The 26,863-nt window shown below is 40.7% G+C and overlaps 1 protein-coding gene across 8 annotated transcripts in view; it reads right to left on the reverse strand.

The window, feature by feature from the left end:
- The window catches only part of DENND1A (DENN domain containing 1A), an 851,690-nt gene that overhangs the window by 303,475 nt on the left and 521,352 nt on the right, over positions 1-26,863 (reverse strand). For all 8 annotated transcript variants that reach the window (XM_077283539.1, XM_077283536.1, XM_077283537.1 and 5 more), the window contains one exon: positions 114-239. In XM_077283539.1, the coding sequence (XP_077139654.1) occupies positions 114-239 (126 nt within the window). The remainder of the gene's footprint in view (positions 1-113; positions 240-26,863) is intronic.

The following is a 26,863-nucleotide window of genomic DNA, read 5'->3' on the forward strand; positions in this document are numbered from 1 at the left end:
CTATTCTGGAAATCAACGGTGGTCCAAAATGGCAGACTTCACCAATAAGATCTCCTTATAAATCTATTGTTGGAATGACTGTAACATAAAAAAAATATATATATTTCACTTACCGGTTCAATTTTGAGTGCACTTCTGTAGCTGCCAAACAAAGAGGCTTGGGCTTTTAAGAAAGCTCGTGCCACCCCGTCTCCTGTAGTTGTGGACACCTTTCTCAGTCTGTTCTTTAATGCATTTAACTGGAAAATAAAGAAACAAAAATTTCAATTAGGGAAAACAAACCCCACTAATAATATAACATTATCTAACATTAAGGTCTAACCATATGGGATACTAAGAAACATGCTGAAAGGGGTTGTCGGGTGAAACAAGCTATCACCTATCCGCAGTCTCATAGAGCATGAATGGAACTCGTGGCACAGAATTAATAATAATTTGGGGCATGGACATTATTTGGGCAGACGCATTACTGCTCCATTCCATTCTCGATCAATGCGGGTCCCTGCAGTCGGACCCCTGACGAACAATAAGTTATCTATCTTGTGGATAGGTGATACATTCTTTTCACCAGACTACCCCTGTAAAAATACACAGAATTATACAGCAATTTGATAATGTAAGCAAAATTAGTATTAATTACATGGTACAAGCTCCATCCACCTCCTTATAGAGGACAACAATGACAAGTAGACTGTGACCAGGATGGAAGTCAGGTGCTTAGATATGACAATTTAGACGTTATGACTTGATGATCTTATCGATTCTCTGTAACGAGAATTAGTATTTCAGAAACGCAGCATCAGCAGTACCTCCTTCTGTAATAAGGAAAGCTGCAAATGGTGAAAAGGTGGGACCAGATTTAATCAGGAAGCAAGGAACAAACGTCAAAGCTAATTGAAGGGAGAAATATACAGTGTGCACACAGCCTTACTGGCTACCACATTTTTTGTTCTGGATTTCTTTTAGTGTTTCTTGGTACCTTCACACTAAGCGACTTTGCAGCGAGAACGACGACGATCCGTGACGTTGCAGCGTCCTGGATAGCGATCTCGTTGTGTTTGACACGCAGCAGCGATCTGGATCCCGCTGTGATATCGTTGGTCGGAGCTAGAAGTCCAGAACTTTATTTCGTCGCTGATCACCCGCGGTCCATCGCTGGATCGGCGTGTGTGACGCCGATCCAGTGATGTGTTCACTTGTAACCAGGGTAAGTATCGGGTTACTAAGCGCAGGGCCGCTGTGCTCTGCTTTACTGCCGGCGCTGACACATTCAGTGCAGGAAGCTCTGAGCAGCAGCGCGTAACCCTGTGGATGCCGGGGGACGTGACTGACATCAGAATGTGAGTATGTAGTGTTTTTTTTTTTTTTTACTTTTACAATGGTAACCAGGGTAAATATCGGGTTACGAAGCGCGGCCCTGCGCTTAGTAACCCGATGTTTACCCTGGTTACCCGGGTGCTGCAGGGGGACTTCGCCATCGTTGAAGACAGTTTCAACGATGCCGAAGTCGTTCCCCTGATCGTTGGTCGCTGGAGAGAGCTGTCTGTGTGACAGCTCCCCAGCGACCACACAACGACTTACCAACGATCACGGCCAGGTCGTATTGCTGGTCGTGATCGTTGGTAAGTGGTTTAGTGTAACGGTACCTTTAAAGCCAGAAAGTTGCCATTTGAAATGACTTTAGTTTTGTGCCATGTCTGTGATCTGCTTTTTTTCTACAAAATTAAACAACTGAATGAACATCCTCCAAGGCCGGTGATTCCATCATTTTTGCCAGGGGTTGTAGATTCCCTATCAGTATGTATTTGGAGTATAGGAGGAAACCAGAGTACCCAGAGGAAACGCCTGCAAACACTGGGAGAACATACAAACTCTAGATGTTGTCCTTGGTGGGATTTGAACTCAGGACCCAAGCACTGCAAAGCAAAAGTGCTAACCACTGAGCCAACAAGCAACGTCAAACCTGGCTTTAGAGGGTCAACAATGGAGCCTCATTTGACTTGGGATGGTTGCTGGTTAGGTAAATTTACTGTATGGCCCTCCATTTTAAAATGTAACTACACTTATGATATGTGCAAAGTTTTAATTTAGGTGCTAAGACTCCAACTAATTGGTAAAATGCAACAGGCTTTTCAGATCAAAACTGAAGAAGGACTTAAAGAGAATCTGTTAGGAGGGTTTTTCTATGTAATCTAAGAGCACCATTAAGTAAGAGCCGAGAGATCCTGATTTCAGCAATGTGTCACTTACAAGGCTGTGTTTTGCTGTTTCAGTAAAATCAGTGTTTTATCAGCAGATTATCGCTACAGGACTAGGTGACACGAGCCTCCTAGTCAACTGGTGTATAACCACGCCCCCATCACTGAGTAGTAACTTTCTGCCAATACACAGAACGCTGCCAATTAGTGGTGTGGGCGGGGTTATACAGAGCTCAGTATTCCGAGAACTGCTAGTTCTGCAGCAGAGAAATCAGGGATTGTATCAAAATAACAGAAGGCAGCCAATCACGAGCGTGATCGGGGTTATACAGAGCTCAGCAGTCCAAGAACTGCTAGATCTGCAGCAGAGAAATCAGGGATTGCATCAAAATAACAAAAGGCAGCCAATCACGAGTGTGATCGGAATTATACAGAGCTCAGCAGTCCGAGAACTGCTAGATCTGCAGCAGAGAAATCAGGGATTGTATCAAAATAACAAAAGGCAGCCAATCACGAGTGTGATCGGGGTTATGCAGAGCTCAGCAGTCCGAGAACTGCTAGATCTGCAGCAGAGAAATCTGGGATTGTATCAAAATAACAAAAGGCAGCCAATCACGAGTGTGATCGGGGTTATGCAGAGCTCAGCAGTCCGAGAACTGCTAGATCTGCAGAAGGAAATCAGGGATTGCATCAAAATAACAGAAAGCAGCCAATCATAAGTGTGATCGGGGTTATACAGAGCTCAGCAGCCCGAGAACTGCTAGATCTGCAGCAGAGAAATCAGGGATTGCAACAAAATAACAGAAGGCAGCCAATCACGAGTGTGAGTGGGGTTATACAGAGCTCAGCAGTCCGAGAACTTCTAGTTCTGCAGCAGAGAAATCAGGGATTGCATCAAAATAACAGAAGGCAGCCAATCATGAGTGTGAGCTGGGTTATACAGAGCTCAGCATTCTGAGAACTGCTAGATCTGCAGCAGAGAAATCAGGGATTGCATCAAAATAACAGAACACAGCCAATAATGAGTGTGAGCGGGGTTATACAGAGCTCAGCATTCCGAGAACTGCTAGATCTGCAGCAGAGAAATCAGGGATTGCATCAAAATAACAGAAGGCAGCCAATCACGAGAGTGAGCGGGGTTATACAGAGCTCAGCATTCCGAGAACTGCTAGATCTGCAGCAGAGAAATCAGGGATTGCATCAAAATAACAGAAGGCAGCCAATCACGAGAGTGAGCGGGGTTATACAGAGCTCAGCATTCCGAGAACTGCTAGATCTGCAGCAGAGAAATCAGGGATTGCATCAAAATAACAGAAAGCAGCCAATCATGAGTGTGAGCGGGGTTATACAGAGCTCAGCATTCTGAGAACTGCTAGATCCGCAGCAGAGAAATCAGGGATTGTATCAAAATAATGGAAGGAGGCCCATCAAGTGATACATCTCTGGATTCAGTTTCTTTGTCGCTACATAATGCTAATCTCAGATTACATAGCAAAAAACTACTGACAGATTCCATTTAATAGAAGGTCTATGAGTAAAGCGATACTTCTTACATTGAAATTGCAGTTACTTTTTAACCCTGATATAAAATAGCATTAAAAAATAAAAAAGCAAGTCAATATCCTCACCCAAATAGTTGGATGTAATACTATTTAGCCTTTTGAAACGAGCGAGCACAAAAAACATGTTGAATGGTAAATGGAAACAACAATAGAGGGTCACAGCAGACTCTAATAACGTGCCTATAAAAGACCCCCTACAGAATCGCCATGCCAATCATCAAATGCAGCAGATATCAGTAATTAAAGGTGCCGTCTCTGACGAACTCATCTGAAATATTTGCCGTTTAAAATAGAAAATGTCATTTTTTGCGGCTTTTCCTTGAAGTCGGCTTAAAGTCAGAAACACTTACAGCTAAGTGAGGTCACACCAGCACACGAAAGGATCAAACTGATATGTAGTGCAAGTCTTCCTCCCAGCCCCACGTAAATATCACGAAAGGTTATTTTAATTAAGCAGGATTGTGCATGAAACCTTTGAGAAAATTAATGTGACCACTGAGAATCACACCATTAGTATAATGCAGGATATTTTGTCAGTTAATTCACTGTCCGGCCATAATTAACTTAAGTCGTTAGAGCAATTTGGATAGATTTCCATTGAAAATGATAAGGGGGTATAACGTAAAAAAAATAAAAAATAAATAAGATTTAGTGTTGTGCCATAAGGTTCACATATTGTCCTGTAATAATATGGGACACATTCTAACCCCTTCCCAACGTAATATGAAGTAGTAGATCCGAAGCCGGGTTCGTATCTAAGGAGCGGGCTCAGGAGCAGAGCCTGCACTATACCGGGCAGATGTCGGTTGTGTAATACAGCTGGCTTCTGCTTGTAACAACAGCAACCAGTACTAGCTGCAATTGCTGCTGTCTGTGTAAGTATAGAAATGCTGCTCTAAGGGCTCACTCAGTCTTCCGATTTTTCCACGTACAAGAATAACAGACAAATTACTCTGCTAAAACGTAGTGTGGTCCAAATGTCATTTGTTTTTCTCGTACATGCAGAATAAAATAACAAAAAAATTAACCTCCTGACAGTCCGTTAAAATCTGACTGCACCTGGATGTCTTCTATGGATGGTCCAATTTTATCACAGACCCATAGACTTGCATTACCGATTTTGATCTGACCCTTGGATCAAAATCATACATAATACAGCAATTTTCAGTGGATAGCTTGGTCTACCAAAAATCACATGACCTATGAATGGCCCCAGAGACCATCACAGGTATGAGCGTTATCTGTGAAAACCACATATCAAGCTCAGATGCAAAAAACGGATGCCAATAAAATACGCAAAAATTTTGTTGTTGCAAATCATGTTACCACTCCCACAGGGGCGTGATAACATGCAAAGATGGATGACTAGTCTGGGAAAACTAAGGCCCCTAGTTGAAGGACTAAACTGCATAAGAAAAACAGAGCTTATTCATACTTGTTGTCAATGTGTTTTTCGGTGACTAACAGGCTAAAGAGCTGGTTAAGCAAAGAATTTAGCAATAAATACACTAATACTGGTGGGATGGAGGGCATATGGGACAGGACAGGTTCCCTTTAAGTACAGTAATACAAATAAAAATGTATGGACACATTAATATAAAATAACACCGCATTAACCCACCCCCAAAGAGTGGCCCTAAGGCACGTGCCTATACATGTAATTGAGCCTAAGCCATTCAATCACCACTCACAAACATTAGCTGTAGAATTAGTGGAACTGAAAAGCAATTGACTGACGTAGATTCATCAAGTTTCTACCCTGCCAGGTGAACTGTACGTTCCAGTCCTATAGTTAAACAACCACACACCGTCCATAGCTCCAAGTTTAGTAAACTGCTTTCAAAAAGAATAGAATTGGAATGACCAACCAAACTTCCGTATCTTGGACCCTGATGGATATATCCAGATTAGGTGGATGCCAGGGGAACACTTTCTGTCTGAGAGCAGAGCGCTAATTGTACCACTGGCACATTGCTGTTGATTTGCCAAAATTGGACTAAATTACTAAAACTAATGAGATACTACAATGCAGTTGATGCAGCGCCCTTGTGAAGGATAGGGGGATTTATTGACAGCTTACAATCCTCTCCCTTTTTTTTTTTTCTATACTATGTTGTGCATAAATATGTGATTCTTCAGAATTTGTTTTAGTCTTTGCCTGATGAAGAGACGTATGTAGTCTCGAAAGCTTGCAATTTGTTACCGTCTTTTCAGTTAGCCATTAAAAGGTATCAACCACTGAGGACTCTCAATTCTAAATATTTTTCAATCCTCCTAAAAACATGCAGTGGTAATAAGACACCTGGCTCAGCATGGGGGTCCAGCTTCTTGGCTTCTAATAAGGAATTCACACTGTCACCAACAAAATCCTACAGAAAGACCCCCTGCTGAATCCAAATCATGCAGTCTAACTACTCTGTTATGATTTGGTAAAGAGAATATGGACTTATCGTATGTCCTGGCCACACACCGGTTATATTTCTGAGATCACCAGAAAATGGTGAATGCCTGACTGGGTTTCGACCCATTCTAGCACCCAGGGGTATGGAAGTACATAGAACAGCTAGCAGAAACCAGATCGTAAAGCTGTGTTTGGTCTTAACGCGTAGTAGGGGCCTGGCCGGACTAGATGGTGCCAAAAACCGCCTCTCTAGGACCGTCCATTAAAGAGTTAGGACTCATCTTAGGTTTTAGAGATTTCAGATGCAAGAGGCAAGGGGAGGGGGAATTGGGTTCAGCCCAGGAGGCAGAATGGGAATGACCCAAAAGGGAATAAAGGCTAGTGTAAGGCCATGTGGTCGCTCTCTCTCTCTGGTATGCTTGCTGGTCACTTCGAAAGTGGGAGCTGCATCAAGTAATGTGAGGAGAAGGGACCAAGGAAGGGACCTAGGAGATAGGTGACAGCCCATATAATTTTACCTTGGGCTGCTCTTTTATCTCGATCCACACGTTTGTTTCTCGGTTTAACTTTCCATGCTACCGAAGCTAGATTTTGGCCCGAAATAATACCGTTAACGGACTGGGCTTATATGTAATGAGGAACTGGTGGCAGTCATACCGGGCTGGCAGAGCTCTGTTAGGGTTTTGAGAAAGTGTGGTGCCATGTCAGTGACTGTGTGTGCCACATACTCGTATGCATTAATTGGCCTTTAAAAAGCTCAAACACCAAAACCAAACTAAACATTTTTACGAGTAACTGAAAGGTATAGCTCAATAATAGTACTCAACCTATCTAAGACTCAAGAACCTTCTACTAGGGGTGTTCAATCATTTATCAACCTGAACATGAAAACAAAATGTTCAGAGAAAATTTAACTTACTACTTTTCAATGTAATCTTTCTTAACTTCAGCAAACTTTTTCTACTTCACCTTAAGGTGATCGGATGCCCTCAGAATAGGAGACTTACGCTACTGCAAGAATCTCATTAATGCCTCTCTGACTGCATTATCATCAGAAAATCATTTCCAACCCAGAAGTTTCTTCAGGTTCTAAAATAGAAAGGTCTGGAGCTAGTTCTGGACTGATGGTTAAGCTCCATTAAGCCACATTCGCTGATACCAGATTGTGATTTGCGAACAGCAATGCACATGCTGACAACTTCACATGATATTTCTCTGTGTTCGACTCTTGTAATGCCTTCATTGTTGCAGCATAGGTGTCTCTGGTACTTGTTGTCTTTTGGGGCATGAATTCTAGTAATAAAGCACCTTCTGTATTCCCAAAAATCTGCTGCCGTAATCTTACCAGCTGACTGCATGACACAAAATTTATTTGAAGTTGGTGACCCCTTGTACTTCCATTGCTTGCACTCATGGTGGTGGACCCACGTTTCATCACCCATAATAATTTGAGATGTTTTATGGATTTTCTCTAAGCATGTCTAAATTCTATTGGCGAAGTTTTTTTTTGCTCAGGCGTTAACATTCGGGGCACCCACCAGGAACTGAACTTGGACAAAATCAAAACATAATGAATAACACTAGAAACTGTCTCAACTGAAATGCCTAATTAATGAGCTATAACATGGACTTTGACACATAGTTACATAGGATGAAAAAAGACCTAGGTCCATCAAATTCAGCCTTCCTCCCAAATGACCTTCCAAAATCATGGCACATTTCCTGGGAAGATGCTTCAATGGGTCACAGTGAAAGGGGGTAACCTTCAATAGACTCAATAAACCATTTAAACTGTTTGACCCAAAACTTTAGGAAGGTGAATCATCACCACATGCAGCAATCATCCTTTTATGGATTTCTTTAGGCTTCTTTTCTACATTTGTAAGGAATTTAATCATGGAACGTAGTTCCAAATCCTTACTTTCTTTGTAGAGCCGCTGGACTTGCCATCCAGTCACTTCCACTGCTTTCATCAGACTGAACTTCTACTGTGTCTGTTGTATGTTCAGCCGTGTCTCAACATGGAAAGAAAGGCGGCTCAGCTCTCTAACACCGACAGAACATTGTGGGGTAGAACAAACCAATTTAATGGACACCATGATAAATCAGCTAGAGAAGGTACAGGGCCATACGAAGGCCCATCGAACAAACGATACCCAGCAGTAGGCAGACTTCTGGACAAGTGGAAAATTTACACAACGCAGCACTATGCACTCATAAACTGAATGTTTAATACTTTTTTAGTCCTTGCTCCTTGCAAGGGGAATCAACAAATAGGTAAAGTTGATTCAAGACATTTAAGATAAGAGCAGAAAACAACCTATAGCCCACGTCTGGTCATGCATAACTAAATTCCTGATAGTTTTTAATAATTCAGATCACTGGGGTAAGCACATGAAAGGCTGAGCAGAAAATAACAGTATCTTTAGTAGCATCACTGACATTTCCATCCTTTGAAACACATCAACCTAACCCCTTTGCTTCTGGCTTCTCAAAGGCTCTGCTCCACCTGTGCATTATTACGCACTTAACCCAGACTGACCTCCCTCTTTCATTGTCGAGGTGTGTAATTACTCCGTATTCACAAAGCCACACTTTTCAGGTGCAAGTACAGATCTCCTAATGATCTAATTACCATTTACACAAAAGGTGAATGCTCACTCATTGAAAATGAGCAAATATCAACCGGACACCTTCTCACACATGCAGATTGCAAATCACTGGTGCGTCACATGATGTCTTAGCTCTTTGTAGCTGGAAATGTAGCCGTAAATAAATAATCGCTTCTTTTTCATATCCCGCAGTTTACTTTATTCACCCCCCCACAAAAAAAAAAAAATAATCGTTAGATGGCCAGAACTGAAGAGTGACACATTTATATTTTACATCTGCCATTAGCCTGCACCAAAGATTTGTTTGATCAAGCTAAAAAAAAAAAAAAAAAAGAAACAATTAAAATGAGAATCAATTTAAACACTGTCACATTTCATTGAATTAGTGATGGCTGCCTTTATCCTCTGAAGTTCTTCTATAAAACATTACACTGTTTAATGCACAATACTGTGAGCCCATCTATACGTAACTAGTGATGAGCGAACGTGCTGGGATAAGGTGTTATCTGAGCATGCTCCGGTGCTAACCGAGCGTCTTCAGCGTGCTCGAATAATATGTTCGATTCCTGGTGCCTGCATGTCTCACAGCTGTTCAACAACTGCAACACATGCAGGGATTGTCTGTTTGTTAGGCCACGAGACATGCAGGCGCGGAAACTTGAACATATTATTCAAGCCCGCCGAAGACACCGGAGCTTGCTCAGATAACATCTTATCCCAGCACGTTCGCTCATCACTACAAGTAACACAATGCGATGGCCCCTTGAGGCTTGGACTGGCCTACGGTGGACAGGTAAATTCTCTGGTAGGCCCCTTTGCAATATTTCTCCTCCCACTCCCCTACATAAGCAGTAGTTGGCACAATAAACTTTTATCTCCACGTACACACAAAGACAGCATCTCGTAAATTTATTTAAAAATCTAGCCTCTTATTTTAGAAGCATAGCTGTGTGAATAAGGCTCAGTTAATATTGCATGTGGGCTCTTAGAATCATCGTTACTGGTGGGCCCTTTACACTCCAGTCAATAGTTAGAGCTTCACTGGTGTCAGAAGAGTTAGGCTACGTTCACACGATCCTTTTTTCACTGCGGATTTTTCAGGTCCTTTTTTGGTAAAATCCGCAGTGAAATCCGCGGTGCTTTTCCCTGCGGGTTTTGATCCTTTTTCTACTGCGGATTCCACTGCGGGTTTCCAACTGCAGTTTCCTATTGGTGCTGCTGGAAACCCGCAGCGGAATCCGCAGAAATAATTGACATGGTACTTCTTTTTTCTGCAGGCAAATCCGCTGCGGATTTGCCTGGGGAAAAAAGGATCGTCGGCACAGCGGGTTTTGTTTTCCATTGGGTTACATTGTACTGTAACCTACATGGAAAAAAGCTGCGGATCCGCAGTGCAAATCCGCTGCGGATCCGCAGCAAAACCCGCAGCGTGTGAACATACCCTAAAGGTACCTTCACACGAAGCGACGCTGCAGCGATAGCGACAACGATGCCGATCGCTGCAGCGTCGCTGTTTGATCGCTGGAGAGCTGTCACACAGACCGCTCTCCAGCGACCAACGATGCTGAGGTCCCCAAGTAACCAGGGTAAACATCGGGTTGCTAAGCGCAGGGCCGCGCTTAGTAACCCGATGTTTACCCTGGTTACCAGCGTAAAGGTAAAAAAAACAAACAGTACATACTCACCTGCACGTCCCCCAGCGTCTGCTTCCTGACACTGACTGAGCTCCGGCCCTAACAGCACAGCGGTGACTTCACCGCTGTGCTTTCACTTTCACTTTAGGGCCGGCGCTCAGTAAGTGTCAGGAAGCAGAGGCTGGGGGACGCGAAGGTGAGCATGTACTGTTTTTTTTTTTTTTTACTTTTACGCTGGTAACCAGGGTAAACATCGGGTTACTAAGCGCGGCCCTGCGCTTGGTAACCCGATGTTTACCCTGGTTACCAGTGTAAAACATCGCTGGTATCGTTGCTTTTGCTTTCAAACACAACGATACACAGCGATCGGACGACCAAATAAAGTTCTGGACTTTATTCAGCGACCAGCGACATCACAGCAGGATCCTGATCGCTGCTGCGTGTCAAACGAAACGATATCGCTAGCCAGGACGCTGCAACGTCACGGATCGCTAGCGATGTCGTTTCGTGTGAAGGTACCTTAACTTACTCATATAAGACAAACAAGAGGGAACATTTGGAGGATGTCTAAAGTGGTTTGGTTTCCACAGTCATGAAGGTTTTTAAAATGTTAATGATACCCTCTCTCCTTATGTACCTGTGTGCCTTGTTTTTTTGCTCATGTTTAATGTACTTGTCTATATTTGCCCCCTATTCACATGTAAAGCGCCATGCAATAAATGGCGCTATATAAATGTATAATAATAATAATAATAATAATAATAATAATAAAATCTCTCTCCTTTTCTTAACAGAAAAGCAAACAATTCCAATTTTGAGACATCTGGGGTGTCCTAATGCAGAAAACCATAATTACATTCAAGGAAGAAATGTTTATATGGTGTAGAAAAAAAAATAAAAATATTTTCAAATTTAGCAATGTGTCACCATTACAGAAAAATAACATATCGGCTGAGAGTGCATGTGTTCTGTATTGAGGAAAGACCAGTGAACACCTCTGGAAAAGAACAGGATTAGGAGATTTAATTCTAAATACCTATCCTGAGAGATGAAAGTTGGGCAAATCCCAAACACAACTGATTGCTGGGTTCAGTTTACTGGAATGTGTATGGGGGCTCCAAGGCTTCATGCACTTAGTAAAGCTACGATACATAATAGATCGCTGTGGCTCAATGATGGTTTCCTTGATCCTTTACCCAACAGCTGGCTCTCTGGACTCCCAGGTTGACCAAGCCCTTCTGTGTTCTCTTGAAGCCGGTGTCAAGACTCGTTATGTGGCAGCTGATCTCGGGAATAACAAAAGAATTGACAGTCCAAAATCGGACATGCCAGATCATTCTCTCCCCCTCTAACGTCACTGCTAATAAATCAAGGTCCTAAACCTGCGCTTTTATCGAAGAAGGGACACCTTGTAAATACTGATGCTGAAGAATAGAAACGTCGATACTTGTTAAGTCGAAAATGGTAACTGACCTGCAGACAGAATGTTATAGAGCAGGAAGAGCGGATTAGATTGATATACATGTTTGTAAATAAAATGTTTCACTAAACCTTGTATTTCATTCAGTGTACATCAGGTGTGCGGTCTGCCTGTGTAAACATGCTATTAATCAATCTCCGATCAGCAAGCAAGTAACTGATCGGCGGTTGTTAAAGGGACCCTGTCACCGGGTTTGGCGGATATCGGATACGGCTAACACCTTTCAGGCATGATGTACAGTATTCTATAATGAGGTAATTCTGCCCCCGATCCTGCCTGCAAGACAAGAAAAAAACTTTATTATACTCATCTGTGGGGCGGTCTGGTCCGAGGGGCGTCAATGTTCTTGGTCCGGCACCTCCCTTCTTGCTTCATGTGGATGATGTGTCCCAACGTCAACCACACAGTGTCCTCGGCGTCGCGCTCCTGCACAGGTGTACTTCTCCTCCGCTAGGACAGAGTAACGCACTGCAGTGTGCATGGATCGGGCTCTTTCTCTCTCCCAGCACCTGCACACTGACTACTTTATTCTGCCCTAGTCAGGGCAGAGAAGTGCGCAATGTCGGGGAGACTGTGTCAATGACGCAGGGATGTGTCATCCACACAAAGCAACAATTTGGACAGCAGCGCAAGAAGAAGGGAGGCGCCGGACCAATACCAGCCATACCGCCCCGCAGGTAAGTATAATAAAAAGCCTTTTCTTGTCTTGCAGGTCGTATTGGGGTCAGATATGCAGCATTATAGAGTGCTATATATCAGGCCATATCTCATATCAGTAAAACCTGGTGGCCAGTTACCCTTAAGTGCCACCAGTCGGCTGGTGTAAAACCACATTAGGAGCAGCAATGATACAACTTTTCTTTTTTCTTTGGATTAGCCTCCAATTCCTAGATTGCTAACGTTCATCTCCAACACCTTTAACTACTCTATAATGTTGCGCTAATCCATTTACTACTCATCAACACCAGCCGGCTCCTGCTGAGAACATATCCTATCGACGGTGTAAGCTTTCCTCGGTCTACACTACACTTCCATTACTACCCGAAATGACTGTTCATAGACCAGAATCAATACATCTGCCGAAATAAATGCAGTGTTTGCTAGGAACAGTGGAGAGCATGCTGCTCAGCAAATTCTTTAGACGTTTGTATATCAGACCGATTGTGGATTGTGGTTAACAGTTTATTGGCTAAATTTGCTACAAACACAAATCTACCATGACTTCTAATAAAATAAACATACAGATGTATCTTATAGGGAATCTGTCAGCAGGTTTTTGCTATGGAATCTGAGAGCAGCATGATGTTGGGGCAGAGACCCCGATTCCACTGATGTGTCCCTTACTGGGCTGCTTGCTGCAGTTTTGATATAATCGCTGTTTTCTCTGCTGCAGAGCTCGCAGTTCTCAAATACTGAGCTCTGCATAACCCCGCCCACATCACTAATAGGAAGCCTCTTATGTACACGCCACATTGTCAGCAAGCAGCAAATTAGGAATGGGGCGGGGTTATACTGATTTTCTGGACTGCCTGGTACGTGACACCTAGTCCTGCAGTGATAATCTCCTGCTGATAAAACACTGATTGAATGGCAACTACAGAAAGCTGCTGAGAAAGTGACATCACTGGAATCAGGCTCTCTGCCCTTACATTAAGTTGCTCTCAGAATAGCCAAGATTTTAAAACAGATTCCCCTTAACTCAAATGAAAACAATGAAACCTGCACTCCAAAAGAGGTACAAAGACATAGAGGTTTATGTGTCTAACATGACTTGGGAGTGAAAATCCGCTGTGCCATTGGACCTTCTTTTTATGGATTGCTGCTTTCGTGTTTTTTTCATTTGGGTTAAGACATATCAGAAGTGGAAACATAACCTCATGCAAATATTTACTTATTGTGCTGCTCTGCTTTCCATGCCCAGCACATAATACTTTATAAGCTGTTTTAAACTTTTGCACATCAATATCCATACGCTATATTCAAACAATCAAAAGTTTGTGGTTTCCACTCTCTGCCTCCAAGCCCCCCTTTCTAAGACAGAGAAGTTTCTTATCCATCATGCAATACCATCAGGAAGGCGTCTGACTGGCTCCAAATTTATTCTGCAGAAGGACAAACGACCCCCAAACATCCAAACGATGACATTAAGATCTATCTTCAGAATAAATAAGAACAAGGAGTCCTGGGAGTGATGATCCGACCCCTACAGAACTCTGATCTCACATCACCCAGTCTGTCTGGGATCACAGGAAGAGACAGAAGGATCAACACAAGTGACATCTACAGAAGATCTGGGGTCAGTTCTCCAAGATGTTTGGAACAACTTCCTGCCGAGCTCCTTCATAAATTGTGCCAAGTACAAGTACAGAGAATAAATTATGCTGTTTTGAAGAAAAAAAAAAAAAGAGGTCACCAAATATTGATGTGACTTAGATTATTCTTTTGTTTATTCACCTTGTATTTTGTTAATTGATAAAAATAAACATAAGTTTTGCACAATACTGTATGTAACAACTCAATATAATACCCCGCTTACCTATTCCTGCCTTTTACCCTGTCCACACAGTTTAATAAAATGGTATTGGTGCAGCTCACCCTAGGTCTTTTCATTACTCCCATAATGCTCGATAGACTGAACAGTTGGCCTGAATTGGCAAATAGGCATAATGGACAGCTAAACAGGTGAGATTTCTAAAGTGTGATGTGAACCTATCAAACAATTTTGTTAAATCACAAATACATATAAAAAATCATCATGGCATCAATACCTTTTTAGTCTCTCGTATTTAAAAGGAATCAGTCAGTAGGAACAACCCTCCTAAGCCGTCTATACGGGCATGTAGGTCATAGAAAGCTGAATAAAATGACAACTTGGTATCTGTGATCCGATGTCTTATTCCAGAGAAATCAACAATTTTATGTGTATGTACCGAAAATAAGCTGTTAAGATCTAAGGGCCGGACATAGATCTCCCCAAGAATTAGCCTTCAGAGCTTTTTGTAAATGAAACGGGTCGTTACCAGTGTGAGGCCTGTAGATCCGGAGAGCGGAGTGTCAGTCATTACATGTCTCACACTGGTAACGCCCGCTTTAATTTACAATAATCTCTGGAGGCAGATTTTCAGGGAGATCTATGTTCGGCCCACAGATCTTAACAGCTCATTTACATTTTGAGAAAAATGTGGATTTCTGTGGAATAAGACATCAGATCGCAGATATCAAGGCATCATTTTATTCAGCTTCCTATGACCTGCGGGCCAATATTATAGATGCCTTACAAGGGTTTATCCTACTGACAGATTCCCTTTTTTGATTGGAGCTCTCTCACTTTTGTGTAATCATTCAGAACCATTATTTCAGTGGAAAGTAACTACAGAGATTGCCTCTGATCGCTGGGTAACCCAGGATGAAACCACCTATAGATCATCTTATATCTAGGAAATCCATGTAGGTGATCTACCCATGAAAGATCCCTTCCTACACAGTAAAACCACTTTCACTAATTGTATTGCATAAATAGCTATTCTCTAATAAATGATCAGAATCACTCCCTTTAGCTGTGCAAATATCACAGTAATAACCCCCCGCTGATCTGCTGATGAGTTTGCAAGTTGTTCTTGACACACTGCTATCATAAAGGGAAGCAATTGAGATAGCAATACATATTGGAGAATGCTTTTTCAATGTATTTTCACTTATGGGGGTCTATCAGATATGAGAAAAAAAAATATATAAATAATTGGGCTGAATTGCAAGACAAGACCCACTAAAAAGGTTTAACGTTCTTAGGGTTCAAAAATACATCTTTTTCTGATCTGAAAATAATAAAAATGCATGAAATCAATAAAATTAACTACCGTAATTTCAGATATGGCGAGACAAAACTGTGCCCCTTTCAGAAAAAAATATCAATTACTTATGGGTCTTCAGCTATTTTTGACACGTCATTAAGACATGGTGGAAAATTGAATGGGAGGTCTATGTATTAGTACCCCTACAAAAAAGCAAAAATGAATTTCCACCTTCAATGGCCGTACAGGATTAAAAACAGAATTGAGGACAGTAGTCAAAGACTGTAATTTTTTGTCAAAACAATTTCAATAACTTGAATAATCTATGTACAAAGCATAAAACTGTCTACACGCGTCAGATAAATGTCAGCCAAGCCCGTCAATAAATGAGAATGGGAGGAATTAGGACACTTTGGCCTTCAGCATACCCTGTTAGAAGTGTTTGGTAGTCACTTTTATTCACTGATCTCAAGGAAGTAAACCAATTGTATATGTTTATGGTGGATTCTAGAAGAGTAGCGCAGTGTGTTCATTGATTGTCTCCATCATGGTGAAGACCGTAGAAATGGGCCTGGATGGGAAGGAGAAGGAAAGGTTCCACTGTCCACACACAGTTCAAAGTTTGGGTTCTTCAGCGAGTATCAATAGGTGCCAGCTGAGAGGGTTCCTCAAAGAAGCACCCCAAATATTATTTATATTGATGAGTATATTAACATACATCACACACACATTTACATAGGTTTAGGTGATAAAAAAAAATATTGGGAGTGCTTCTTTTAGAATCTGGAAAATTAGGAAAAATTCACATGTTCACATTTTATGAACCATGCACAGACCACAATGCTTGGACCAACTGCTGGTCTGCCAACCGGAAGTAATGCCTATGGAACAGTAAGATTGGGTCAGAAGATCCTCGGTTGTGGTCCATACATACTTGCATTCAGAAGATGAGGTGTAGTCGGAAGAATGGCTGGAGGTGCCATCCAACCTATTCAGCCTGGAACTACATCGATTGGGAAAGCTACTTGTGTAGTTAGTGGCCAAACAGCCCGGGATTTATTCTATTTTTCTACATTCCTTTTCTGCATGGGAAGAATAAAATTGGCTGAGAAAGTTTTAAAAGAATATACTCTGCGCTGCAATGAACTTGTTGGTGCGCCTACTCATCTTAGGAGATGGAAAACACACAAGCCGAAACTCTACTGAAAATGTCAGGGTCAACGACTACAATTTTGCTGGCTACGTGAAAACATACACGGTCACAGATATTGGTTTATTTTTTTATATCTAATGCTTTCTTCGAATGCCAAGTGCAAGTTTACTCAGTTTCTAAAGAAGACTTTTTGCCTTTAAATCACATAAGATCAAAAAATAATAATAATAATAATAATTAAAAAAAAAAAAAAGTATTAAGCTTCTGCGACTAATATAATTATAATGAAGAGCCGGTATTTGTTACACCGGCGCTGCTCTCAGCGTTCTGTTAACCTGCTAGAAAAATGTATTCTCAGCAAGTTTCCGTAACTTCAATTAGAAAGACTAATTATTATTTCAACAGAGCAAGGAGTCTTTAATTAACAGCTCTGAATCCATCTACACTATGGGTCTACAGTCGTATTCCTGAGCCAAAAAACAGAAGTCACTTAGAATGAAGAAATAAAGCTACCTGCTGTTTAATGAACAGGGACTTAACTTTAGCATCAAGTTTTGCGTCTCGGATTTAGAACATCCTTAAGGAGCAATTGTTAATTGATGTAACGCGGTTCTCGTAATATTTTACAAACAAAACTAATGATTGAGAAAATCCGTAATGTGCACGGAGCCTTCAGAGCCTTTGTCTGCACACTGAGGAGCATACATTAGATTGCTGCGGATACAGAATCCGTACAGTAGGCAAATTGGGCATCGGTACAAGTTAATACTGACCAAACCATAAGGATTTGTGTAACACCGACTAAGTGTCTGTAAGGCTTACTTCACACCACGTTTTAAGTTAACTGGTAGGTGCTATACACCAGAAAGTATTCCTAACATATGAGCCAACATTCAATCAGCCTTTTATGCCAAAAGAGTGACCTTTTGCCATAAGTTTGGCCGGTAATCATGGGATTCTCACAATCTCAAAAAGTTAAACTGTGATCATTCACACTGATAATATTAACGATGCCCTTCAGATTGTTGATATTGTTCAACAATTGTGATTCTCAAGTCTTCAGACAGTTTTCTTCTCATTTTTCTGTTCTCCATGCTTAGTGTGGCACACTCAGTCAAATAATGCAAAGATTGAGTCAACTTCTTCCCTTTTTATCTGGTTTCAGGTGTGATTTTCATATTGCCCACACCTGTTACTTGCCACAGGTGAGCATGAACAAGCATCATATGCTTGAAACAGAGTTGTTTACCCACAATTTTGGAAAGGTGAACACAATTACACCAGTTTCTGGGGAAGCTGTCTGACAACCGGAATGACCGGAGGCATTTGAAGCCTGTTTCCAGCCATGATTTAAAGGTGAGAAAATTGCTTGGATACAATGTTTGTCAAAATACTTGTCCCTTTATTTGGGGAAGGCAGCCCCTGAGGAGCACGCATCTGATATATGGTGCCACCCCTGAATATGGTTCCTCCCACAAGGACTGGCACAGAGTTTTCCCATATCCCTGAAAGCCACTACTATTTCAGAGGTATTTATTGTTAATTTGCAGATTTTAGGAGAAGGAACACATTTTCTAGAAATTGCCAAAGAGATTTCAGTGGTGGAATATCACTGGAAAGAGTAAAATGTTTGCCCTCCCCTTCCGGAGAAGTCGGAAAAAAAATTCAATCGGAGTTAAACCAAGAGAATGTGACTATCAGCACGTCAAGAAATGAAAGGACGTAAATATCAGCTAAAAAGGACAGCTCGTTACACAGGTATACCATTGAAATAAATGCATTTATTTTGTTATGTCTCTGCCTGTTAGTCACTGCATGTACAGAAGATAATTTCTAACCAAACAGCTAATATACATAAAGCGTGGCCCTGAGAGTGTAGTTTTAAGGAAATTCTGGCAGTTTGGGTTTAAAAGGTCAGATTTAAACTATCACCATATTTCAAAATGCAATCTGTGCATTGCGGCATAATGAAATGGTTCACTAAAGGTGCGAGTGAAAATACTTTTAATTAGGTCCAAAGCTTTTCAGTTGTCAGCATGAATAAACCAAGAAACATTTTCTTGCAAACACTACAAAATAAAAAAAAAAAAAAAAAGGAAAGGGAGAAAAAAAATACAGGCAACCTTTAAAATAAATGAGATTTACAAATCAGAAACATGAGAAGGAGCTCTCATTTTTCATAGCTGATGTTCTCTACAAAATAGACTCATCAGCAAATCCCGCTGCTGTCTTCAGACACACAAATAATGAAGGAGGAAAAAAACACAGACATCTCTCGGAAAAAAAATACACATAAAATAACAAAAAAATAGGTGATTTAATAAAAATATTAATAATAATAATTAAACTAATGATAATAATAATTAAAGAAAAAAAATATTAAAAAGCCGATATCTTCCAGAGTTTATTAGAGGTTGAAATTTACGTTAATCACCAAATCGGCACAAAAATGTTCCGTAATGTGGGAAGCGTGAAAATGTAAAATAATTTGAAGTCGAGAGGGTAAAAAGGCTCACAGAATCTCTGCGACTTCATACAGTGCCCCTATTACTAAGATATATACAGTGCCTTGCGAAAGTATTCGGCCCCCTGGAACTTTTCAACCTTTTCCCACATATCATGCTTCAAACATAAAGATACCCAATGTAAATTTTTTCATAAAGAATCAACAACAAGTGGAACACAATTGTGAAGTTGAATGAAATTTATTGGTTATTTTATATTTTTGTGGAAATTCAAAAGCTGAAAGTGGGGCGTGCAATATTATTCGGCCCCTTTAACTTAATATTATTTTGCGCCACCTTTTCCGGCGGTTACAGCTGCAAGTCGCTTGGGGTATGTCTCTATCAGTTTTGCACATCGAGAAACTGAAATTCTTGCCCATTCTTCCTTGGCAAACAGCTCGAGCTCAGTGAGGTTTGATGGAGATCGTTTGTGAACAGCAGTTTTCAGCTCTTTCCACAGATTCTCGATTGGATTGAGGTCTGGACTATTATTTGTGAACCATTCCACTGTAGATTTTGCTTTATGTTTGGGATCACTGTCTTGTTGGAAGACAAATCTCCATCCCAGTCTCAGGTCTTTTGCAGACTCCAACAGGTTTTCTTCAAGAATGGTCCTGTATTTGGCTCCATCCATCTTCCCATCAATTTTAACCATCTTCCCTGTCCCTGCTGAAGAAAAGCAGGCCCAAACCATGATGCTGCAACCACCATGTTTGACAGCAGGGATGGTGTGTTCAGGGTGATGAGCCGTGTTGCCTTTATGCCAAACATATCATTTATCATTGTTGCCAAAAAGTTTGATTTTGGTTTCATCTGACCAGAGCACCTTCTTCCACATGTTTGGCGTGTCTCCCAGGTGGCTTGTTGCAAACTTTAAACAACACTTTTTATGGATATCTTTGAGAAATGGCTTTCTTCTTGCCATTCTTCCATAAAGGCCAGATTTGTGCAGTGTACGACTGATTGTTGTCCTATGGACTGTCCCACCTCAGCTGTAGATCTCTGCAGTTCATCCAGAGTGATCATGGGCCTCTTGGCTGCATCTCTGATCAGTCTTCTCCTGGTTTGAGATGAAAGTTTGGAGGGACGGCCGGGTCTTGGTAGATTTGCAGTGGTATTATACTCTTTCCATTTCAATATGATCGCTTACACAGTGCTCCTTGGGATGTTTAAAGTTTTGGAAATCATTTTGTATCCAAATCCAGCTTTAAGCTTCTCCACAACAGTATCACGGACCTGCCTGTTGTGTTCCTTGGTCTTCATGATGCTCTCTGTGCTTCAAACAGAACCCTGAGACTATCACAGAACAGGTGGATTTATACGGAGACTTGATTACACACAGGTGGATTATATTTATCATCATTAGGCATTTAGAACAACATTGGATCATTCAGAGATCCACAATGAACTTCTGGAGTGAGTTTCCTGCACTGAAAGTAAAGGGGCCGAATAATATTGCACGCCCCACTTTTCAGTATTTTAATTTACACAAAAATTTAAAATAACCAATAAATTTCATTCAACTTCACAATTGTGTTCCACTTGTTGTTGATTCTTCACCAAAAATTTACATTTGGTATCTTTATGTTTGAAGCATGAAATGTGGGAAAAGGTTGAAAAGTTCCAGGGGGCCAAATACTTTCGCAAGGCACTGTAACTAATATATATATATATATATATATATATATATATATATATATATATATATATATACCTCTCAAAGGGCACCACGGACTTTTTGGGATAAGACCTCCTACAGCAGAAAATTTGCAGCGATGGGTAAAACACCATCTTTTCCAAAACCTTTTCTAATTGATGATGTCAACAAGATTAAAGGGAATCTGTCACCAGGTGCTTGTCACCTAATCTGAGAGCAGAATAATGTGGAGACCGAGATCCTGATTCCAGTGATGGGTCACTAACTGGGCTTATTGCTGTAGTTTTAATAAAATCACTGATTTATCAGCAGGAGAGTGTCACTAGTGGACTAGAAAACCTGCTGCAAGGTAGTCCTCCATATTAATGAGCACTGTATAACTCCGCCCCACCACCACTGATTGGCTGCTTTCTGTGTAAACTGTACGTAGGCAGAAAGCTGCGAATCAATGGTGTGGGTGGGGCTATACAGAGCTCAGCATTCGGAGAACAGGTAGACTTAAAGCAGGTAAAACAGTGATTTTATCAAAACGGCAGCAAGCAGCCTGGTAAGTGATACATCGCTGGAATCAGGGTCTTTGCTCCTTCATGATGTTGCTCTCAAATAAGGTAGCAAAAGCCTGTTGACAAATTCCTTTTAATAAAGGCCACAATTCCTTGCTGGGGCAATTAAACAGAACTGTCTTGTGATCACTTCTCTTTTTCCAATTACTGCATGGTCAGCAGAATGTGTATGGAAAAGAGGAACTGACTTGTTAAAGCGTATAATCACCTTAAATGAGTTTTCTTGGAATTTTTGTGATTTTTAGACACAATATCAAACTAAATAACTGCAAAAAAAAGTATACAGTATATTGCTCAACTATTTAAACCTCCGCCGTAACACTGAAGCCAGTCATCAGCCTCAGTGGTCTTATTACATACATGCAAATGTGACCAGAGAAGCCAGTGTTATGGGAACCACTGGGAAGGATGGAACGGCAGGGGTTTAAATAGTTAATAGGTTTTTTTTTTATTATTATGTTTTACCATTTGCCTTTACCCCCATATTGAAAAATCCCAGACAACTGATTGCTGCAATTGTAGCAAAATAAATCCCCACTGTCTCCAGAAATCGAGGTCTCTTTTTTTAGGATTACCATTTATTTGAATGATTATCCGAATAATGGAGATTGAGTATAATATATATATATATATATATATACATATATATATATATTAGACGGGGGTTTGCCATCTAAAGTGACAGAATTTAGAGTAGAGCCTCACATCGGAGCGACTGATGCAGATTTGAAGCAAGTTAATTTTTCTACTTTGATTTTTCGATATGCTTCTTTTATCCATCTGAAATATCATCTCCAACTAATGCTGGAGCGACTATCAAAGTGCAGCATATGGAAATAATGACATTATTTATTTTATTCCACTAAGTACCTGTCACCAATTATTTGCATTTATGCCATAACCTATTAATCCCATACCCTTTTCTTTATTCCCGTCCATAAACACGATACAGAAGACACGTTGAAGAGTTTAGTAATCTTCGTCTGTTTTTGTAGACATGAATATAAAGATTTCCAGATAAAGGATATTTAACGCCAAATCAAGCAGGTTTACATATAATTACTGCAATAAAGCCATATATTCACCCTACTACTAATGATTAATAGATCTTTAAAACGTGAAATCACCTTTCTACTTATGTTTTTCCTTGCATCCAAAAACAGAGAACTGCAGTAATAGACTGCGGAGAAAAAAAACACATAAGGCCCACTTCATCATTGAATTTTTGCCACGTTTTAAGGGTGAATACTCTTCCATTAGTGACATTGTGATTAGCATCGAATTTATATAAGGATTAGCGCCATTTTTAAAGCTCGCCTTTGCTGTTTAGTTAATTATTAGATTTTTATCTCCGTGTGGCTTTTCAAGATGTTTTGACTTATTCATCAAATGCAACTTTTTAAAAACTTGCTAAAGTTTTGCATAAATGTACTCCAGTGATTTTTAATTTTTTTTTTTTCTGTGAAGTAGCCACAATGTGAACGTGCTCTTACACTTTGCAAGTACAGTATTTTATAGTTTATAGTCCAGCTGTTTTCTTTGGTTTTGCTGTAATCTCTTGAACCTTGTACAAACACGGGAGTGACTCTCATTTCTGAGCTAAGTAATTCATCTTGATGGCTTCCCACAGATGAGTGTGGGTGTCTCAGTCGGAGCTCTGTCTTGCTCTGCCTTTATTCACATTGATGTTGTTTGACACATGTTAAGGTTTCATTGTAGGGACAGGTTAGGTCCATCCCGATAGGTACACCTTGTCGTGGTATGGCCTTCATGCTTTTTTTTTTTTTTAAACAAAATAGCATTAACTAAGCACCCTATATTATTCACATGTACATGTTGTAGGGTATATGCTCAATTTGTTTTTGTCCCTTGAGTTTTGTCTGTGAAGTGGCAACAGTGTGAACATGCTCTTACACTTTGCACATATTCCAGTTTATAGTCCGACTTTTTTCTTTGGTTTTGCTGCAATCTCTTAAACCTTGTACAAACAGGGGAGTGACTCCCATTTCTGAGCTAAGTAATTCATCTTGATGGCTTCCCAGAGACGGGTGTGGGTGTCTGAGTCGGAGCCCTGTCTTGCTCTGCCCTTATTCAAATTGATGTCGTTTGACACATGGAAAGGTTTTATAATAGATTTATTATAGGTCCGTCCCGATGGGTATGCCTTGTCGTGGTGAGATGGCTTTCGTGCTTTTTTTTTTTAATCAAAGTAGCAGTAAAGGGAATCTGTCACCTAATTTTGGCCCTATAAGCTGAGGCCACCTGAGCATTCTGTAATGCTGTAGATAAGCCCCCGATGTAACCTGAAAGATAAGAAAAACAAGTTAGATTATACTCACCCGGGGGGCGGTCCGGTCCGATGGGCGTTGCGGTCCGGCGCCTCCCATCTTCATAAGATGACATCTTCTTCTTTGCTTCCTGTCGCGGCTTATCTGCTGTGTTGAGGGCAGCGTAAAGTACTCCAGTGCGCAGGAGCCGGGCCTCTCTGACCTTTCTCGGCACCTGCGCACTGCAGTACTTTGCCCTGCCCTCAAAAGGGCAAATCAGTAAGCCTGCGCAGGAGCCGCGACAGGAAGCAAAGAAGAGGACGTCATCGTATGAAGATGGGAGGTGCCAGACCTGCGACGCCCATCGGACCGTACTGCACTGGGACCGCCCCTGGGTGAGTATAACCTAACTTGTTTTTTTTATCTTTCAGGTTACATTGGGGGCTTATCTACAGCATTACAGAATGTAGATAAGCCCCTGATGGCGGTGGCCGCAACTTATAGGGCCATAATTAGGTGACAGATTCCCTTTAAGCAAGTCCCCTATGTTATTCACATGTAATATTACTATTCACTTCATTTAGGATATATGCTCAATTAGTATTTTTCCTTGGCTTTTGTCTGTGAAGTGGCCACAGAGTGAACGTGCTCATACACTTTGAACATATACCAGCTTATAGTCCGGCTCAGTTCTTTGGTTTTGCTGTAGTGATTTTATGTACGCCTGTCATTTTTGCGCAAATTTTGCAAGATTTTACAGAACCAGGCACTTTTTTTGTTCTAAAAAAGGGGCAAAAGGAAAGTTAAAAGCCAAAAATAAAAAAACATTTTTGACTATGACCAAAATTTATGAATGAATACCACAAGACAAAAAGAAAAGAAAAGTGACTTAAAAAACAAAATCAAATGATGAATGAAAGCTATGGTAGCGGTGGGGGGGTCCAAAGGATTTTGGCTGTAATAATAAAAATCAAATGTCACAGAAAACATTAAAACAATTGCATAATATAAAGTACCCTGTAAAACATAACTTTTAATACTAACAAGTTAAATAAAGTCTAAACAAATGCCCAAAGAACACTCACATAGACATCAAGCAATAACTGCGCTATATGTGAATTAGATAAATTAGCCCCTTTTACACGTCCTCAATAGCTGATGTAAGGGGTGCCAGCAACCAGCAGCAATCTGCAACCTGTTATAAACCCCTGCAGTGACAATGAGGGAAATGAAGAATTACTTGGTGCCCGTCAAAATCAATCTTCATTCCACGTAGCGCACACACATTCTGGGTCTTAGAATCTTTGCATTGGCTCTTCATTACCCCCACAATAAGGCTTGATGGTTCTCCCAAAGGACAAAACTAGTAAGGTCAGTCGAGCCAGATTTGGAAAAATTAGGGTATAACAATTAACTTAATGTTTATCAAAATGAGACATCTGCTGGGGCTGCTAGGGACACCTTTAAAAAGTACAGGATACCACGTATTGGTGGCATTTGGGGGGACAAAAAAGCATCCAAACATTCTCTTTAAAGTGTTATTCCCATCTTCATATAAGGGCATTGTTGAACAGTGCTTAAAAATACAAGCAATTTTCTCATTTACAGCGTATTAAAAGTATTCAGTCGTTTTTGGAATATTAGCACTGGTCGTTTGTTGACAGCACGTTACCGTGGAGACCGACCATAGCAGCAGAACATGTGAAGTGCTTACAAGCTCTTTTCCATTGAACTTGTAACTACGGTTTTGAAGCGGTCCAGGATTGCAGGAGTGCGCCGTTACCACCTAATCCTGGATAGTGTTTACAAGCTACACCATCAGCGATGGTCAGTCTCCTAGGCAACAAGCTGAAAACAACAAAAAAAGGGTGAATATCTCAAGAACGTCTTAAAAATGTAATAAGCAGTAAATTGCAAAAGTGCCTGTTTTTACGAGCTCTCTCTGACAATATTTGTATCTATAGAGGAAAATAAAATAAAAATTAAAAACTAGTTTTTTTTGTATTGAATAATTTTTTCCTTACCTGTGGACTGTGATTGGTCATGTTGGTTGGGGGAGGGAGAGACGACAATTTTGAAAATTATTATATTAAACCAGACAAGCCCCTTGAGGAGGGAATATTGTGCTACAATTATCAGCTACAGTTATTTGCATGGCACTAGAGTCCAGAGATTGGATCTGACGGGGGGGGGGGGGGGGGGGGGCACATCTGTTTGCAGGAGTTTTCATAGGGTAATTTTTATTTTATTTTTTTCCCCACATTTCAAAAACATGCTTAGGTCTGCAGACTCTTATGAGTGAATTAAATAGATTGCAAGCCCCAGTGGGGATCGTTGTGAGTGCAGAAGAATATACAGAACAGAAGAATATCCAGGTGCTCCATAAACACCGGATAATAAATAGATATATAAGCAGACTTACGGTGAGTCTTCATACTTTGCTTAATCTTAAAAACAACCGTTAATAATGAATGCAAAAATAAAATTCCCCAATTGCCTATTGATTGGATAAAAGGGACTGGGCAGGGAAAAAGATGGTAAAAAATAGAAGACCGCTGGTCAAAGAGTCAAATTCTATGTTTGTGATCCACTGGAGAAAGTCAAAGAAAGGAAAAAAGAGAAACAATGATGATAATCACACAGGTTTCAAGAATAATGTATATTTCACTGGTGGGAAATAAAAGGACCGTAAGGGATGATTCAGTCCATCAATACACTGCACAGACGGCAGTCAATAGGCGACCAGCCGCAGCTGCGGTCTTCTCCTCTATAGCTGCAAATCTAAAGAGCCTTTAAGGTAAAATGTGATGTTTCTAAGTAGTCCAGAGAAAAAAAAACTCAAGCAAGCTATCGGCACTAATAAAAAGGAACACTTACTGTTATAAAAGCAAAGTCATAGTAAATAATGGAAGGAAGGAAGTCTCTTAAACATTTATTACATTCCACAGCCTGAAGTTTCTTTCTGGTTTATGGTGAAATATCTTCTGATGTTGTACAGTGTGCAAGCTATACATTCTTTAATGAAGGCCCATAAAACCTAA

The sequence above is a fragment of the Ranitomeya variabilis genome, chromosome 2, assembly GCF_051348905.1.
Source record: "Ranitomeya variabilis isolate aRanVar5 chromosome 2, aRanVar5.hap1, whole genome shotgun sequence".
NCBI classification, from domain to species: domain Eukaryota; kingdom Metazoa; phylum Chordata; class Amphibia; order Anura; family Dendrobatidae; genus Ranitomeya; species Ranitomeya variabilis.